Source organism: Corapipo altera, unplaced genomic scaffold (assembly GCF_003945725.1).
Source record: "Corapipo altera isolate COAL_440 unplaced genomic scaffold, ASM394572v1 1, whole genome shotgun sequence".
Lineage (NCBI taxonomy): Eukaryota > Metazoa > Chordata > Aves > Passeriformes > Pipridae > Corapipo > Corapipo altera.
The window spans coordinates 18941269-18961585 of NW_020884873.1; the positions used below are offsets into that span (position 1 = coordinate 18941269).

At 43.7% G+C, this 20317-nt stretch overlaps 1 protein-coding gene across 5 annotated transcripts in view; it reads left to right on the top strand.

Moving 5' to 3' along the window:
* The window catches only part of GRIN2B (glutamate ionotropic receptor NMDA type subunit 2B), a 212570-nt gene that overhangs the window by 163222 nt on the left and 29031 nt on the right, over positions 1–20317 (top strand). For all 5 annotated transcript variants that reach the window (XM_027664313.1, XM_027664321.1, XM_027664305.1 and 2 more), the window contains 4 exons: positions 16155–16363; positions 16678–16849; positions 17505–17658; positions 19167–19292. In XM_027664313.1, the coding sequence (XP_027520114.1) occupies positions 16155–16363; positions 16678–16849; positions 17505–17658; positions 19167–19292 (661 nt within the window). The remainder of the gene's footprint in view (positions 1–16154; positions 16364–16677; positions 16850–17504; positions 17659–19166; positions 19293–20317) is intronic.

A 20317-nucleotide genomic window follows, 5' to 3' on the forward strand; every position in this document is an offset into this window, starting at 1 on the left:
ATAGTGTGCTCTGCAAGAAACTGGCTCTTGACTGATTTTGTGAGGGCTTTTTAACTCTTCTGGATATGTTGGGAAGCATACAAATAGTATGTGGTTTCTTGGGGTATGGCATATTTTATATAGCTATTATGCCTCAAGCTACTGTCTTACATGGGTGACATAAGTGGCCAATTTTATACCCTATTCCCTACAATGCCCACTTTCAGAACAGTGTTTCTCACAGAGTCTAGAAAAGATCCAAATGTTGTTCTTTGATGTCTCATAGAGACTTGTGAAATCTCTAGTGTTGTGGGCATAGGCACAAGTAATTCTGCATGGATATAGGATCCACAAGCTGGTGACCCTGGAGGGAAGTCTTGATATAATAACAGCCACTGCTGAGCCACATGGCAGGGATGAGGGTAAGCAAGTGGCTGCAGGGTTTTGGAGAACAGCCAGTGGGCCCTCCTGGTACCCAGTTCGGAGGGCAAAGGAGCAACTAGGTGTGGGTCTCAGGCCTGGCCTCTGTATGCAGACCCAGCCAGTCCTCAGAAATGAGCCTCTAACTTTCTGCTAGATATTCGAGGCTTCATTCTGGAGTGTGACAACAAACTAAGAGAACAATGGAGCACATAAAACCAAAACGACTCAGCATTAGGTAGTACAGTTAATTAGCTGTGTCTGTGGTGGTTCAGTTAAAGGCTTGTTCCTCTACTAGTCTACCAATATGGAACATTCTTGGTTTTTTGATTTATGCAGCTGTACTAACACAGACCTGTATTATATCAGCTCTGGTCTCAGGGTAAAACCAACTTGTTATGCAGGTTGGATCAGGGAAGAGAAGGGGATGGTTGTGTTTCCAGTTCAAACTCTCATCATCGTCTGCTCCCAACCCTTCAAGTCACAGCTCTGTTCTTACCTCTCTGTGGACTGAATACTGCAGACAAGTCCCTTGTGTGCTTTTCTGCATCTTCTGTGGTTTAGTGGCTACTTAAATATTTATTTATGTAGAACTTGCCCCTGGGGATTGTCTTATGAATGCAGAGGAGGGGTATTGTGAGAGAAGGAGGGAATGAGCAGTCCCTAGAGGGCTCAGTATTGTCTATTGTCGAGAGGCAGAAACTACGTGATCAAGTCGTGTCCTGGAAAAAGATTAAGGTACAAAAGAACACACACACGTGTGTGCCCACACACACTTACATACATGTTTATACAAACAACAAACTGGCAACTGAATACAAAGAGAAGGAAAGCATTTACACAGGTCAAGTGATTGGAGAGCTAGCTCTGTTCAGTCTTGGAATTTGCTTTCTTCTGACCCATAGGACACCAGTGTTTTTACAGACCTGCCATCCATAAAATGCTGCAGAAAGATATGTAGGGCAGAAGGAATGGCCTGAGATGCTGCATTCGAGAATAGGCTATTGTGAGTTGAAGGACAGACTGTATGTCATTGGAAATAGCAGTTTCCTGAGGTTTGCAAATACACTTGAATTTGCCCATTGGTTAAGTGTTAACAATCTCTTTGTAGATAGCACGTAGGAGAATCTGGAATATTTTTTGCTGTTATGATTGATATTGCTTGAACTTTAATCATATGCAAGAGGCAGCTCAGCTTGTTGAATTCATTAATTACTAAGGCGTAACATATTCACTTAATTGGATTCTCTGCTAGATAGAGACATATTTGTATGTATTTGTATATGTGCTTAGTATATATATTTAGCTCCACAAAGACTGATATTAATGGAACGTTCAGGTTGCCTGGTGAAATAATCAGCAGATGGAAGGGATAAATGTTCAGTCATAAGCACGATCTTTTCCGTTGCAAGAAGGGTAAGGCCTGGCTTACTGGATATTCTTAGCACAGCAGTAAAGCAGGCAGGGCTAAAGTTGGCACTGAGGAAAATTTGCATGTGTACATGCCTTGGGCTGGCTGTAGGGCTGCCCCTGCCAAGCCACCCCACCCTAGTGCCTGTCTCGTCACCAAGGACTGCTGATCAGTCAGTCTTTCTCCAAGACAGTTTCTTCTGCCCAGGTTTCAGAGGCTCCCTCCCTTTTCTTGTGGAAGGCAGCACTGTGTTGGTGAGCCACAGCTCTCAGCTGCATCTGGGGAGCATCCTTGGAGGTGGGACAGGAGAAGCAATGCTGCTGTCTGAGAAGGCTGCAGCCTCCCTTCCACCCACCCGCATCTCACCTCTGTATGTGGAGACCTACTGTGTGGGGCCCTGGGATTGCAGAGAGGCTGCTTCAGAGCCATGAGAGAGAGCTGTGGCCAGGGGACTCAGCTGATTGAGCTGTATGTTGTATGTTGTGCTGTATGTTGTGTGTGGGAGGTGAGATGCATCTACTTCCTGGAAGTTGGAGGAGGCAGGGCTGAGTGCCACTGCACCAGCTTGACCATTGCTGTGCTCCCTCTTCCAGGAAAGGTATCTTCAGAGAGGCAGGAAAGACAGCTGCCCGGTCACTTGTGCCACTTCAGCTTCCAGAACAGCTGGAAAGAACCAAAGAATGTGCTCTCGAGCTTTAGTTAATCTCCTGAACCGAAACAAGTCCTTAGCGATTACCATATAAAATCCTGCTGTTGATCCACATGCCTGACCTGCTGTACTACTGCTCTGTCATTAATCAGCACAAGTTCCACTGCTGACTGCTGTCATGCATGGCATGACAGCACTAACCACCACCCTTCTATGGCATAAGTCCTTCCTCTGATATGGGGTGTGAAGGTGTTGCACCTGCACCTCTGAGCTGCACAGTTCCTCTGAGCTGCACAGTTCCTCTGAGCTGCACAGTTCCTCTGGTGTGGATGAGCTGAGGATACTATACTGACCTTTGTCGTTGCTCCCAGCTGTCAGCTCCTTGTTCATCCCCCTTGCAACGTGGGACAGATTATTAAGAGCCTTTTACAGGGGGAAAACTGGGCTTCAGAGAGCTTCAGTAGCTCACTTAAGGTTACAGTGTAAGCACAGGACAAAATAACAGCCAGCACTTAGGTTCCCTCACTCCTGGGCATCTGGGGAGAAAGCATCTGCACTCTGCACAGCTGCTGCAACTGCTTAGGGCAAGTTTGCCCTGTGAAACACAGCTATGTGTTGCCTGTGCTGGCATAGGCTTGCGATGGTAAATCGCCACAGTGCAGAGCAGTGCCACAGGGAAGCATCTGCACGGCATGGTGCATGGCAGCTGTGTGAGCCTGGCAAGCTGCCTCAGATCTCAGTTTAGCCCTGCTAGGCTAACATGGCTACATGGCATCTGGACTGTAACTGCCCCCATTCCCTCTACTTCCACCCTCATGCTTCTATTCTGAGATTACACAGACCAGACCAGCTTGGTCCTGTCCACACCTCCCGTGCAGACTAGCCCTCTCTCTCTCTTAACCTGTTGTAAGCATATTGCTGCAACATGAGAAACCTGTATCATGATCTGCCTGATTAGTGTCTTCCCTTCCTCTCCCCTTCTGGGCATTGTGACCATGATGGACCAGCAAGCTTCACTCACTTCGGCCTCTTTCCAATGCATTCTTCCAATTTGGCTTCCACTTTCTTTGCCTCATTCAACCCCTTGGCAAGGTCAGTGTGCTTCTTTCATCGTAAAATGGGATTGCATAATCTCTGCATTAGTTGATTTTCTTGCTGTCTGTAGCTATTTCTTTATTCCTCTCTCCACCAGTTCTTGGTAATTCATGGATAGCTCTTTCTCCATCTTCACTGATGTTTTCTTGGCCCCTTTATTGGTTTTGTAATAGCTCATGCACATTCAAGCTGGATAAGCAGTTACATACAGAAAATAAAAGAACAGTGATTTAAATTTTAGCTTGTGAAATCAAGCTAGGAAATGCCAGTTTTGTTTCCCAGGCCACCTTAATTCTGTTCCTTCAAGTTTCTTTGAAGTACAAGGATTGAGGGAGGGACCCCATGGAGAGAGTTGCATGCACTCATTAATTAAGACTTGAATCAAAATGTCCACACACAAGTGGGATGGAATAAAGGCTGAAAAGAGATCTGTAAACCTGCCATTTCCTAATACTTCAACCTAAATAAATTACCTTTAATGTAGTTTGTTTTATGGTGTGGTGGTGGGGGGGGGGTTATGTGTTGTGTTTTGTTTTGGTTTTAGGGGGAAAACCCAAAATCTTTTCTGTAAAAATGTATTTTTCATTCTCATGCATGCTGAGCCCTCAGCACTGAGTCTGACTGTTCAATCCAGCAACTAACCTGTACTTGTTTCACAGACAGTCATGAAAACTCAAACTGGTTTGCCTTTCTTCTGCATCTGAATAGTGGAGTGCAAGTGACCTTTTCACAGTGAGGTGCATTTAAACAGATAGAAGAGAATCTGGATAGTGTTTGTCCACATTTTGTGGGCAGTCTCATTGGACTTTTGCCTTTATCTTGCTCTACCAAAGCTGAGATGTTTGTTGTACTTACTGGTTGGGGTGTCCCCACTGATTTACTGAGTTGACGGGTTTAGCTCTGAAAACGTTCATGCTCAGATGCTGTTTGGACTGTCTGCCAGGATTTCTGCAAGAAAGTGACAGAAAAGAAACTATGATTATTCAACTGTTTGTAATGCAGTTAAGTGAATGAAATTTGATGGGCCAAAGTAAAAATCATGTCCTTAGCCTCAGGGTTTTTTCCCTACTGACTTTCAAATGCCTGTTGCAAAACATGGGGATACCTGTTGGCTTTTCTCAGGGAACTGACCTGAAGACTCTTGTAATGGAAAATGTCAGAGAACCTAATTACAGGCTTACTACTTACTCTCCTTATAGCAGAGGTAACTACACAAAACACACACATTTAAATACACAAAGTCATCCAGCTAGTTCTAGACTGACAGAAGTCATTCCGCGTGTGGACTTAAATGTATCACAAAAGACATTCTGCAACGTGCTGAGAGTCTTAGCTTCATCTTATGTCTCCAAGACTGCCTCTATCATGCCCTCTCCTACTTTTGGGCTGCAGAAAGGAAATAGCACAGGATCTGTTTTGTGTTGACATATTCAGGCACAAAGTGACAGGCATATCTTTGAAAAATAGGTGTGCCTGAGGTCCATCAGGGCTGAGAGAAGAGGAACATTTTATTTGTCTAAGGCCATGCTCCCAAGAAAACAGTCCTTGGCTTAACTCTTCTTTGCTAGCTGGGGTTGGCAAATACATAGGTTCCTCTCTCCTTTCCAAATCACTAGTTTCAAGGTTAGCTCTCGCTCTCTCTATACCTGTGTCTGATTGTGCTCCTTTTGCACAGATATGCCTTGCAGCCCAGATGGCCTCAGCTGGGCCCTTGGCAATTCTGCTTGGACTCCAAACCCAGATCAGCTTAGGATAACTGCTGCTGGGGGTACCTCTTTGTGTTTGTGGATGTGTACCTGTGTGGGGGATGGGAAAGGAGAAAAAAATCTTCTGCAGAGCCACTCCCTGCTGCTCACAGGGCACTTGCTGGCTACAGCCAGCATGACAGTAATGCACATGTGTGCAATGAACCAGTTGTCCTGCTGGTGGACTCCATCCAAGGATCAGGTCTTCTCTGTAAGTTGTAGGTATAGCTGATAGGTCTTGTCTAATGCTCTACCCAAACTTGGCAGAGTGCTGTGGTTTTCGAGCAAAGCCCAGTGCTTGGCTGTAGCAGTGGGTCAGGTGGGGATCCTGCAGCTCATGAGTTCTCTTTCTGGAGTGCTCAACCATCAGAAAGTCTGAAGCTTGAGCTTCTAAGGCAGGAGTATCCAGCTGGAGAGCACAGCCCACACTGGCTCCTGGGAGGCCCCGTCCGACCTGGCAGCCTCTCCTGTATGAGGGGTTGATCTGCAGTTGCACAGGCAGAAGTACCCTAGCAATGCACACTGCTGGTGGAGATGTGCAGTGCTGACACTGTTCTGGCTTGAGCCAGCACTTAATTTCAGGACAGAGGTGAAGCCATTGTTTGGACGCTGTTGGGATGGGGGTGACCCAATCCATATCTAAGTCAGTGGAAGCTGAGATGTGGGGAAATCACATGAGTTACTCTCCCATCCCCACAGGTTTCTACACTGCTTGCACTGGTCTCACTTCTCTGACTGGTCCTGGCACAGGGGCATCAGACTAAAGACATGATGGAGGCAGCAGTTAGAACACGTGGGTCTGCACAGTAGGGACTGTGTCCATGGGTGCAGAGCAGTGATGGGAGGCAGGACAATGGGTGGGTGAGAGATGGGGTGATAATGAGCTTGGGCATGAAGGACCACAATCCATTTCTGCTCACAGGTGAGGTGGGGGATGTCTGTTGCCTCTGCTTTCCCCCATCCCCTTCCCCTGTGTCTATTGGAGAGCACCTGAGTAAATGAAAGAAAGAAAGAGAGAGAGAAACTGAGTCTGGTCATGAGGGTGTCTACATGCCTTCTCCATAGAGACAGCTAAAGGAGACTGGATAAGAAAACGTGCAAGGATGCAGAGAGCAGCCCCCTTAACCACACATGAGGTAGAGGGAAAGCAGCAAGGGTGTCCCTGGTTACCCCTATCCTACAGGTTTGCTTCCCATCTGGTCCCTTTGCAAAGCCAAGTGAGGAGACCTGGCAGAGAACCAGGGTGCACAGCAGAGCTGTTGTTTCTACTCTGTGGAGATCTGGTGACAACTTGAAGCAGTAGTTCAGTTGACTACCCCTTGGGATGGTCCCACCCCTGGTGTGTTGCATGAGACTCCCTGCCATGTGCCACATTTAGGGGGCAGACATGCACCCTGGAGGTTTGTAGGTAGTGGGGCTGGCTGTGGCTATGCCAGTGTGAATCCAGAACCAGGATCCAGAAAGAGTGTACTGTTGGTGGGAACAACATTTGCAATGACCTGCCCAGTGCTCTCCGTGGTGGAAAAGGAAGGAAACAGTAATGTGCAGCTCTGTAACTGCTTTCCCTGGAATCTGGCTCCCAAAACGTGCTGTAACTCCTCCAAAAGAGGCATGATCCTCCCCTTTCCACCAGTGAGAGAAGAACCAAGCACCCCACATCTCTCTGCAGAGGAGTGTGTGTACAGCCATGTTAGTGCTGCTCTCAGCAGGCGTGCATCTCTGCACAGGGGCAATGTGGGGCTGCCAGGCAAAGAGCAGGGGCTCTGGCTGCTGTATGTAGGATGGGGAAGTGTTTCAGTGTCTGTGACAACCCTTGGTGAAATTAAAAGGATCTCTCTGATGTTCTCAGAGATGCTTGTAGAAGTGGCACCTTCAGTCTTGCTTGCAGTGAGGTTTATGCAACTCATCCCCTATCTCTTCATGGTGTCTCATCTCCTAATCCTGCTGGGGCTGGCTTCAACGTCTGACTTGCTTCTGCACAAGGAAGAGGCTTTGGCTTTCTTCTGCATCTTCATTTTTAAACATTGCTTTAGCCTTAGGTTCTAAGAGATGCTAAGAGAGATATTTACTCACTGTAAAGAGTAGGTGTCACTGCACACATGTCAGGATTTTGTATGCTGCTGTACTGGACTCACTTATCAACCAAAGCTCTAAACCTTCTCCCAGACTGCAGTGTAAATTGGCAAACATCCCTCTCTCTGTGTAACATATTTTAGAAAGAAAAAGAAAAGTCCGAGTAAAAAAAATGAAAGCTCAGCAAAATCAAACTCAAACGCAGAACTCAACAGGGAAAGCCAAGGGGAAAAAATCATTAGATAGGGCATTACATGCATGGACACGTACTGGATTCAGACGCACACCTGCACAGTGCAGATGCACTCCTAGAGACAGCAAAATGCTTACATAGAGCATTTAAATGCCTATATGTGCACATAAAAATAAATTTTTTTAAAAAACCTTTGTGACTCCTGAACCCCTTGTGACACAAAACATGCAGTCTTACCAGTATCCCTGCTACATTTTCCTGTGCCCCACAGTTCTGCAGAGGAGAGCGGTAGAGATGCTCAAGGTGAAAACTTCTTTCACCTTAGATGAACAACGATAGGGGCAGTATAAGCTCCCTGGCTTTAGATTTTATTTCCCAGACTAGAATCAAAATAGACTGATATTGCTGGGGTTTAGGGCATTGTTTTAAGCTCCCCTGTCCTCACACAGAGTCATTTCAGGAGGACATGATGTCTCTAAGAATGCAACGTTATTACGTAAGAACCCGAGTCAGGTGGTGTCACTGCCTGTTAGCTGGAGGTGGGTTTTGTTGGATGGTAGTCAGTCTTCAGAATTTGTTAAGATATAAGTTTTGTTTTAATTCTTCTTCCCAAATCCTAACACCTGATTTGCCCATTCTAGAAGCTTAGAGTTACATTCTACAGCCTACTCAGATCTTAGCCTCCACTACCATGAACAGCTTCCTCTAACCTTTCCCCTCGTGTCTCCTAATTATGCCTGTGCTGACTGCAGTCTGCATTTCCATAAATCATGGTTATGTATACATCGGGTAGCACTAAGGTCCTTGATAAAATATGTCCCACTGGAGATCACACTGCTTCTGCATGAGCCAGCCTTGCCTGGATGAACCACTTCTGGGCTACCAAGTTAATTCTACTACCAAGAACACCACCATCGCCCAGAGGGAGGTATCAGGTGATCCTGGCTAATTTTATGCCTGTATTGAACTCTTGGTACCTTCTGGCTTGGAGGAATGATTTAGCAAGGCAAACTCTTTGGCATTCTCACAGCTCTGACCTTTTTGTGACACCAGTGGAGCTCCATAGTTCACTGACTATGCAGAAGTCAGAAGCGCTCAAAGTATACCTCATTAACCTTCTCAGGCTAATCATGGCAGGGGACAGGACATTAGCAACTGCAAAAAGCATATAAATGCACCAGGAAATAAATGTTTCAGCAAAAATGGCAAGCGCTGTGTAAATGCCAGATCTCAGTGAGCTGGGGGACCATGTTTCTGCAAAGAGCTTTTATTCCCAAAATGAGTTGTAAAGCAAGAGCAAGTACCTCACCCTATCTGTATTCTAAGCTCAGCCTCTCTCTTTCTGGCACATGCTAGGTGCTGTATAAATAGAGGGGAGAAAATTGCACCATCTCCTGCAGCCTACAATTTTAATTGAAAGGCTATTAGAAGCAATTCCTGCTTCTGCAGGTGCAGTCAAGAAAGCAGCCTTCCCCAGGTGGTTGTGGAAGGTGAGCTTGAGGTTCAGGAAGGAGTGTTGTTTTTGTGTTAATTAATTTTGCAAGTGGAGCATTCACAACCATTTCTTGTCTGCTTAGGCTGATGTGGCTAATTAATCACCGTAAGTGTCTGTAAACAGGAGATTTTTGTGCTCCGTGGAATCTCTTCTCCACCTGCTGTAGACCAGTCTATGTGAAGGTACAGATCTGTAGCCTCACAGGAATTGTAAGTTTGGTAATGGCTGTGGTGTCAGCGCTGTAAGTATGAGAGTCATAATTTAACCAGCTTGGGTGAAAGCTAAGAGGAATGTTTTATTCTCAGGGCACTGGAGAAGGTTTTGCTGCTGAATGAGAGAAGTGTGAACCAAGGAGTTGGAGATACCATTAACATGAGTCTTTGTGTTCACGTGGGTTAGCCGAGGGACAGAGATACACTGATTAAGACTGAGTTTTGACATCTGCAGACTGAAAAATCAATGGGAAAAGGCTTTTCACAGAGGAATTCCTCCTCTTGCTTCTGCTTACTTGAAGTCACTGGACTGGAAAGGCTCATATGGTCCCATCCCTCTGCTCTAGGCAGCAAACTCATGTAGCCCTATACAAACCAGTTCTGGTTGCTTTCACAGCTCCTTTTGGGCAGCTGTTCCAGAACTTTCCTCCTCTGATGGTTAAAATCTATCTTATTTTCAAGGTAAATTTCCTCACAACCAGTTGTTCTTCTACCAGCATTGTTTTTCCTGCTTATAAATTACTTTCCTTCCTCCCTTGTCCCCCCCTTTATTTCTACAGAACAGTCATATCCCCTCTTGGCTTTCATTTATCTAGGTTAAACAAGCTTTTTAATCTCCTCCTTTAAGGCAGACTTTCTGTTCCCCTAATCGCTCAATCCAAGGTTATTTATGATAACTAGCTTTTCTGCAAGGTTCCTTGCTGCTTTGCCCAAACTGAGTGTAAAACATCATGACCCGTTGCCTATTGAGTAATTTTGACGTGAAGAAATGTGTCAAGTATCAGATCCAAAAAAAACCAGTCAGGGTTCTGCTGTTAAAATTTGCATTTGTTCTCTACCTTATCTCTATGAAGCTAAAGACTCCCATGATAACTTAGTTCTTGATAAAATTTCTCTTCAGTAACAGTGATGACATCTCTATCCAGACTAAAAGCCACGCCTGTGGAGCTACAGTAGATCTCTGTAGTTCAGTCCTGGTGGAATATCTTCCAGCAGCCCTCCAAAAACTATTTCAATCTAAAATGATTCCTCTTTATTTATGCATTATTTATTTCTTCACAGTCTACTGCAGCGTTAAGGTTACAATTGCATCCCCCAGGTCTACCTTTATTTTATGTATCCTGAGCAATGACTCCTTCCACTGACAGTGTCCCAGTTATAATTGCTATTTCTATGGTGCTTCTGTTACTCCTGCGGTAGCCCTTTTCAGGTCCTGCCCAGTTGTTCTGGTTTACCCATGTCCTCAATAGGGATCTGTACCAATTCTACTGACAAGACTCTTATTTCTCCCTGGACTTGCGCTGCTTCCCAGAGGGACTAGATGTGCTTCTCCAACAGCTATATTACCAATAACAGTCCCATTTTCTGCCCCATGCCCAATATCCTACCTTTACCTTTTCTGTATTTGATCTTCCATTTTTCATGTATTAAAATCAGGTGTAAAAGTTATGTAAGATGTTTCCGGTTAACCAACTGACATCAAAGATAAAGACAGGAAGTTTTCATATTTACACCATTCGCAGACACATGCCATATAAGTTTCCTCATCTATCTCTAAACACACGTGTGTGTGTGTCTCCTCATTTCCACACTACTTGTGAGCCTCATGGCTTTTTCTGTGTTTATCTACCCAGTGCACCCCAGAGGTGAAAACGTGTCATTATCTCAATTTTACGCAATGCAGAGGGAGGTGCAAGGGTGCAGATTAGGTTACAGAGGTTCTGGGTGGAACAGGGAATTTCTGCCTTCTAATCCGTGCTCTGTGTTGTTGCTTTAGTGCTTCCCCACTGGAATGAATGAACTCCTCAGCTCCTGGGGGGAAAAAAAAAAAAAAAAAGGAAAAAACCCCCCAGACTCCCCCAAAAAACCACCAAACAAAAAACCACCAAACAAACCACAAGAAGAAAGGAAACACTGAACTTCTGGGGAAATGCAGAAAGCAGTTCGAGTCCTAAGTGAGTTTGGAGTAGTCTTTCTCTTATTCTGCAAATGAAACCAAATCCCTTTTGTTCCTTTTGTATTTCTCCTATATCAAGGGTGGCAGGAATTGAGATAAGATTGTAAATTAAAAGAGAGTAGTGCAAGGCATGGTGCAAATAGAAACCTAAATGAAATAATAACTATCAAAAGACTTTTCCTAGACATAGTTCTCCTCCAGCCTGTTGAAAAAAAAGCACCTTTAGGTTCAGGCTTTCTTCTGGACCTTCACCCCAAATACCTATGCAATGCCACTGAGCATCTTGCCTGAGAAATGTATCTGAACGTTTCTGGTTTAATCTCGAACTGTATTCTGCTGCCTAAACCTTGCAAACCAAATTTCTAGGAGGTTTCATTTTTCCATCTGTTGACATTAGTTAGAGGTTTCTCCAGATGCTTTTGCGTTTTGAAGTCCTGCCTTGGTGTATTAGAAGGAACCTCAGGGATTGACTTCTGCCTTTGCTGGAACAGGCAATTTTGGAAATTCATGGGAGTAGCTTGTACTTATCCATCCTACCCATCTGGGTAAGGATTTTGTAAATGGTGAGGCTGGGTGCTAATCATTTGAACAGGTATCTGCTGTTGCCAGTATAGCCTTATAAGATAGCCACTGAACCAGACTATCATCTCCTCTGTTATAAATATCTTACTGACCTGATAACACTGAAAAGAGCACATGTAGGAGAATGAGGAAATATATTTTCCTGCTATAAATTTCAGCAAGAAGATTTAGGTTAGACATCAGGAAAAAAAGCTATTTAATGGGAAGGATAGTTAAGCACTGGAATAGACTGCTTGTGGAGACTGTGGGCTCTCTGTCAGTGTAAGGACGGGTTAGAGAAACATCTGCCACAAATGGCTGTTACAAGCCTTAGCTTCCCTTGGGAGGAAAGAAAAGCCTCTGTTAAGAATCAGTTTCAGGGAACTAATGTAATACACCTTTCATTAAAGATGCGCATTAACATACTGCAGAACTCTTTTATTCTGGCTGCATTATACCGCGGTTAAGGCAATTCTCCAGCCTGCTGGAAGGCTTTCAGAAGGCTCCCACTTGTTTTCCCCTTGCATAGGCAATATCATCTTTTGTCTGCATGGGATAACTTATGTAGTTTGACAAACAGATAGCATATATGATTAACTTTTTGTTCTACAATAGCTCTCCCTTTCCTTCTTTGCAAACATATTGGACTTCTACTTCCAACAATGTTATCCAAAGTAGGATCTTATAATTAGCTGTTCCCCTCCCTCAACACCTCCAAATTCATCCCCAAACCAAAGTGACTTTATTTTCTTGATAAGATTGGATGTGGTATAGGTAGAACAAGGGGAAGTTAAGGTGAAATTCTGTCTCTTAGGAGCTGTGTCCTGGCATAAAGGGATTGGAGAATATGATTAGAAAGGAGGTTTCACAGATCCCTCGTATCCTTAATTTTACTGATTCAGTGACCTTCCAGGGCTTCTAGTAGAAGTTTGGATGACTGGACCCTGATTGGAGAACACCAAATGGGTCTTGAAACTGCAGGGTAACCAGTATGTATGTGGGATGCCTGGGATGGTTTATTTTTCCTCTTTTTGCTGAGGTAAGCACTCAGCAAAACCTAAGTAAAAACAGTTCATGTGCTGTTAATGCAAAATACCCTGAGACTTCGGAAATGCCTTGCTCTGCTCTATACAACTTGGTAGGTTATATTCTTTAAGAGTAGGCATCATTACCTGGACAAATCTTTGGCATTTAATTCTGCTAACCTCTCTCCCTGCAGCGAATTCCTCCTTCTGTCTCGTGGCAGATTATCTAACATATGATGCACATTTATGTGGTTTTTTTTCTCATGCATTGTTTCCATCCTCTGCACATGTGATGTTTCTTTTTATCAATCTTTGCCCACATGTTGCTTAAGCCCATCCTTCTTCAGCTACGTGCATGCACATTTGACCTTTGCATGCATAAGCATGTAAAGAAGTCTACCCCCTTTTAATTCACAAAGCTTTTCTGATTTTCCTTGTTTGCATCTGTACATGTCTACAGGTATATGGCATGTCTGATTGATCAGGTTAGCAACGAAATGTAATATTTGCATGTATTCTTGAGACATTTTATAGTTGATCTGAAAATTTAAGTCAGAACATTTCCTTATATCCTATTTTTCCTCCTCTTTGGACAATTTAGAGTGATTTTATTGGAATAATAAGGAAAGGACATGTATTACTATATTTGCAGATTAGGTGATTCAGTGCACAGAAGGCTGTGGCAAGACTGTCATTGTTATCCTAATCTCATAATGTTGTCTATGTAGTACAACACTGTAAAACGTGCCTGGCACACAGCCTTATAAACTCCCATTTCTGTCCCAGAGAACTTCTGGGTAATTATGGGTTGGGTTTGCCTATCTGATCTAATTTATCACTTAGGGGGTTATATCATGCCTGTTACTGAGATATCTAAGGGCTGCTGAGATTCTGCAAGATGTCTCTTTCATCAACCACTTATTTCTATGATAAGTTAATGTTCCTGAGCTGAAATCTGGGCTGTTCTGTGCAGCATCTTAATCACTGGTCCCTACTGTGCCCTGTGTGTGCAGTTATTCTGCTTGTCTGGTAGCTTCACAGAACTGCTTTTGGGGATTTGAGCTCAGTTACTTGAGAGCTGAAGCAGCACTGCAGAAATCTCTGTCTCAGATGATGATAAATTGACCTGCTTGGTCAATGAGTGGGAAGTCCAGGGCTGGGCAGACCCTGGGTGAGTATGTGAGTATATGCTCTTTATTCCCTTAGAAATTCACTGTCCACATCCAGGCTTAGATGTTAGCTTGAGTACAGATCATCTGCTGCCCTAGACAGCTGCCTGTCTTTTGTGGACAAAAGGAGCCACCAGTCATAGAGCACTCAGTTTTCCAGCTTTAACCCGATGCTCAAAGTGTATTTAAAAATTAAAACAACAACTCCCTGACCACTTAAGCACAAAAAAAAAAAAAAAAAAGATAGATAGCTAGCTAGCTAGCTGCACATTCCCTGCTTGGTGGTCCAAGCTGTGTGGCTTCATGGGTGGAGGGAACATTAGGAGCAAACTCTTCTTGGCATTTTTTGCCCTTGAGAAGTCAAGACCAGCTGCCCAGAAACTTCACCCACATTCTTACAAACCTCCTGCCTTGCACTCACTGGGGTGCTTTGTTCATGCTGCAGGGATGGATGGGGAAACTGCTGTCTCCAGGTGGTTTCTTCTGCCTTTCTTTTCCCTACACAAGCTCCCAGAGTGGATTTTTTTTCATGGACAGATGAAGTGTTTGTTTGTTTGTTTTGAAGGTGACAAGTGTTTTATGTGAATTCTAGATGCTGTGAAATGCCAAACCCCAGCTGGGCTTTGAGTTTCACAGATTAACCGCTGACACCTAATGAGGCTTTAATAAGTGCTTCTCCCTCCCATTCTGTCATTTAAATAAATAAATTACTGAAATTTGGGGGTGGTAGGAGGGGTGTTGGATTGCAGTGGAATGAAGCTTTTCTGTTTACCCACCAAGCAGGTACACGGCAAAGAGCAGTCATGCAAGCTTCCCACACACCCACACTGCCTCTGCCATCAAGTCAGCATGTCTCAGCCCTGGCCCTGAGGGCTTGCTTTGAGGATCCTGCAGGAAAGTTCCTTCTAAAGCCCAGTTATCTTCTTAACCCTCTCCGCTTCAGGTGCCAGCCAAGGTGCTAATTAGTATCAGCTGTCATGGGGAGACAGGAAGCTGAGAACAAAGATGAGACTTTGATAGTTGAAAGTACAGTTGATGTTCAGTTTTTTTCTTTTCCTGGAATTTTTAGGAAGAAATTGTCTACCATGGGCAGTGGGTGCGCTTAACATGTATTGTCTCTTTAGGGACTCTAGTGGCTTCAAAACAGCTCTCGTTTGTAGCAGTAGATATATGGCATCTGTTTTGACTGTTGAAGATATGATCTCTATTCACTTAGGAAACAGAAAATAAAGAGTTCTAAAACTGCAATAGAAATTTATGAGGGTGATGAAAATTGTGGAAAAATAGCAAGATTTTAAAAAATCGTAGATGCTCTTTGGTTTTAATTTTCATGTGTCAAAACCACAAAGAATTCCTTGTTTCCAGCTAGGGTATGTAACCAAGTCATTGTGAAAGGACAAGAGCAGGTATTTCAGTAAGGCCTTGAAGGGGATAGTGAGAACTACTGTTAAAAAGCATCTCTGTCTGTGTTCTTCTCCTGTGAAGACACTCCTGAAAATGCAGAACATCTCCCTCTTCAGTTACCTGTCTCTTGGAAGAACTCAGTCCTGACTACGAATGGGCAGTCTTTTTCCAGAAGAAGGATTTATTTCTGGGCAAAATCAAGTTTGGCTAAATTGAATTTGTTTGATGAATTCCTCTGAAAACAAATGAAGAAAAAATTTTGAGGAAATAAGAAGTTCTGGTTTGACTTTTTCAAGTGAAATGGTTCAACTTTTATGTTTCAAAATAACATTTGTTTCAGAATTTGTATGTATCTCCTTTTTTTTTGAAGGCCGCTCCCCCCCCCCCCCCCCCATATTTACTGTGACTAGTAGGCTCAAGTCAACCTTTCAGGAGACATCAAGCTCGGTTCCTATTGTTTGGCTGAGAAAATTGAAAGACGTCATGTCTGTTTGACCATGGTAATAGTACTCCTATGATTATCCACTCACTCTCCCAGAGAGTAAGACCATCACAGAGATGAGAAAACCCAGACATCTTTCTTGTTCTCTACTTCCCTCTTGTTTGAACCCACTTATTCAGAGCCTTCTCCCCAGAAATATCCTCATCTTACAGGAGCCATGAGCTTGGGTACTCTAGAGTGGTCCTCCAGTCCTGCAGTAGCTGTGATTGATGCAAAGGGATGGGACAACTGAAAGTCTAACTGCTGTGGTTTGTGTCTCCACAGGTGGGAAAATGGAAGGAAAAAAAGTTGCAGATGAAGTATTATGTGTGGCCACGCTTTGAACTGTATCCCGACTCTGAGGAACGTGAGGATGATCACCTGAGTATCGTGACCTTGGAAGAGGCACCATTTGTCATTGTGGAGAATGTGGACCCCCTAAGTGGCACCTGCATGAGGAACACGGTCCCTTGCCAAAAACGCATAGTGACTGAGTATGCACCCCTGGGTTCTTCTGCTCCTATTGGGCTCTCAGCAGAATGTCGAGTGTCTTTTGGGCTAATACCATTATAACCTGATAATCCTTTTTAGAAAATCACCTCCATTTTCCTAGGCTGTCCTGTGTCCATTCATGACTGGCCCCTTTGGGCTAATCATTGTAGTGTGTCCCTTTACCCTCCAGCACAGATAGCACAAGAGAAATTGTCCACATTGTACTGTGGGAAGGGGAATGCAAACTGACAACAGATGAGAATTAAAGGAGTTTCTCCCAGTCTTTTAACCCTTTATTATTGTTGTTATGATTTAGGAACAAAACTGATGAGGAGCCAGACTACATGAAGAAATGTTGCAAGGGGTTCTGCATTGACATCCTCAAGAAAATCTCAAAGTCTGTCAAGTTCACCTATGACCTCTACTTGGTGACTAATGGCAAGCATGGGAAAAAGATCAATGGAACGTGGAATGGAATGATTGGAGAGGTCAGCAGCAAAGGGAGGCCATGGAGGGGTTTATCTCTGGGCTGGGTGACATGCATCAGGTCTAGTCTCCCATCATTATGGGATCTCCTTCTGGGGCAGGAGGAGAGGTGACTTAGGAAACTATTGGCCTGCATTCTTTCTCAGCACTGGGTGAATTAATCTGCTCTGACACTCTGACCGTGACTACCTTTCCTGTTTGACAATTAATTATTATTCTCTATGGTCTCATAAATTTGGCCTATACGGTCTTAGAAAGAGGCTGATATCCATGCACCCTAGATTATGCGTAGGTTGTATATAAGGTGCATAAAGAATGAAATAAGACTTCTCAGTGTTAGAGAGAGGATAAAACAAGGACAGAAAAATGAGATAAGATGTCTTCTCTGTGGATGATGTGTTTATTCTAAGACCTCTGTGGATTTATTTTTTATACACATACCAGCTTTGAGGAGAAGATTAATGTCTAAAGGTTTCCTGCAAGAAGAAAGTGTCCTGATGAAAGATTAGGCAGCAAAGATGTTACAAACAATCGAGGGAATGGGATTACAGGAGTAAAAGGATTGTATTGAAAGGCAGAAAGATGAGAAGGGGCTTGACTGTGGTAGTTGAGTGCTGCTTCGTGTCTGTATGTGATCTTTTCCTTTTCTTCCTCCAGGTTGTCACCAAACGGGCCTATATGGCTGTGGGATCCCTCACCATTAATGAGGAGCGTTCAGAAGTGGTGGATTTCTCTGTGCCCTTCATTGAGACGGGAATCAGTGTCATGGTGTCACGTAGCAATGGAACTGTCTCACCTTCTGCCTTCTTAGGTATCGGTTAAATCTAAAATTAAAACTTAAAAAATTAGGTGAAGGTTGCTTGTGATTCTTAACCTGAAAGCTCCTTTTTGGGAGTACCTGTGGGACAGGTATATAAAAATATACTGTGTTGTTTTAGTTCTAAATCCCAGGCTAGCAAAATCTGGGCAAATGCAAACAGGCACTGCATAGGAGTTCCAAGTCAAGGCATTTTTCAGCAATTGTATGCCTAGTCCCAGAAAAGAATGGGCTCACTCAGAGTTGTCACCTACACTGCAGCACGTGGTTTCCCAGTGACTCAACTAATAGTATGTTCGAGGAGTGTAGGCCAGAAGAAAATTGATTCAAACCTTATAGCTGGTATGCCATAGCACTTAGTGATAGCAGTTAGCAGTAAGTTGTTGCACTTTGAGAGACATTATTTGTAAAGATGTTGTTAACTTGACCCTCCCTTGGCAGAGCAACTAGTAGAAGTTAGAGATCTAATAGACCTTTTCAAGACCAATTGAGCCATCAGTTCTGTGCTGACATTGGGTCTTCCAATAAAGGCATTTCTAATGTCCTTCAGTGGTGGAGAGTGATCAGAGAATGCAGAAATTACACTGCATTTCCCCAAGGCATTCATATCTTCCTTGTATCTACTATTTGACTTTATAAAATGCTTTATGATGCAGCAAACGCAGAATAGGAGTTATATAATTACTGTCTGCTCTCTGCTAGTCATGAAAATGTTTACAATAGAAATAACTTTATACAGGTAATGAAATTTTCCCAAACCTTTTTAAGTTGGAGTTTCATGACTACTCATTCTTCAGGAGTTTTTGCCCTTAGCCAAGTCCACCAATATTGCTGGAGTATGTAAAAGCAACGTTAAAGTTAACTCCAAAATTTTAAACTGCAGTTTAACAGAGGTTGCAATATTGGAACAAAATTCTCGGTTTCTTTGATCTGTTTCAGTCTCATTTTTATCTGTTCCAGCTTGGAGAAGGAGAAAACCTGGCAGAGATCAAATACTTGCAGAACATGAATGCTAACATTTCTAGAATGAGCCAGTGTTCCTATTGCTACAGGAATGGAATAACTGAAAAAACTACTATCGTTATGGCTGAACCTTAGAAATTTGGAGATGCTCTTTGGCTCAATAGCATCTTGAAAGTTGGATGCTTGTCTGAAACTCTGCCAGTTCTGCTTGATTTTCCCCACTCTCTCCAGATGGTGTTGGAGGACTTCCTGGGAATAATCTTTTATCAATGCATTTTATTTTATCAATGCATGCCACAATGGCTGCACGTAGTTCCAGATGGAGCCATGTGTCACAAATGGAACAGTATGATGGAATGCAGTCATTACAGAGGCAGAAACTATAGTTCTCCCTGTTCAAGAAGTTTTTCAGAATCAGGTTGAAGGCTTTAAGTTCTGTTTTCCCTCAACCCAGTTTGCCCCACGTTGGTGTGCTCTGGAAAGCAAAGGAGAAGAGATTGTTGTTGAGGCTTTTATCATGGTTTTCTCTTCCTATCCAGAGCCTTTCAGTGCTGATGTATGGGTGATGATGTTTGTGATGCTGCTTATCATCTCTGCGGTGGCCGTCTTCGTCTTTGAGTACTTCAGCCCTGTGGGCTATAATCGGTGCCTTGCTGATGGCAGAGGTAAGGGGAACCCTTTCTTGCTCTCTTATTTTCAGTCTCAGTTCCTTTGTAGGGTGTTCTTTGCCTTGAACATGATACAGATCTAGCCCACTCTGAGCATTGAGTTCAGACCTAAGAGGGCAGGGATGGAGGCAGAAAACAGACTGTGAAGAGAGCAGATGTGTATAATGGATAATTTGCTTGGCCCGAGAGACGGAGCTGTGTTGCCTTTTATGTCTAAAGCAAATACCAGCTCCAACTTGTTTCTCATTGAGGGAAAATGGGCCCTGGTAGTTGGTGTTGGCAGGGCCCATGATGAGACAATCATATGGCTCAGCACTATCAATCCATCCTTTAGTGCTACGACTCCCTGGAGAGCAAGCCGCTCTGCCAGCCTCCCAGCATAGTGCTATGTCCTCCAAACTTCACATCTGTCACCTAGTCATGTCTTTCCACTACTTGGCTCTCTGGCTTTCGAAGACCAACTGAGAAAATGGGAAGCTCATTTTCTCAGGAGTGGGTGAAGAATTACTTTGCAAAAGAACCAGGAAAGATGGGAACAAGTGAGTGATCCATCTCTGTGGTTCTGGTCTTCAGAAGGCAGCCAGATGAGTTAAAGAGAGGATGAACAGACAGCCTAAGAGACAGCCTTTTTTTCCTTATTGAGATGAAGATAATTAGCAAGTTGAGTCTTCTGTCATCTGCATATCTTCACCTCCTGATAAATTAGCCCTTTGAACATTTCTGGGTTTTCTTGGCCTGTTCAGAATAGTGGGAGAGAGATAGTTACTGAAAAATGCACTCATTTGCTCCCCGGTCTAGTGCTTTGAGTGAATTTATGCCATCAAGTTGGAGAGGAGTGAAAATAAAAAGTGTTAATGAAAATACAGGCAGAACCACATGCATGGGGAATTGGAGAAAAGTGGAGAACTTGTCTCTTAACATGGAGCTGTGGAGGGCCTTTATGGCAACTGATCATAGCCCCATGGATTTGTGGACACAAAAGTAAGTATTGATAAACCTGTGAGTCTTTTGAGAGATATTGA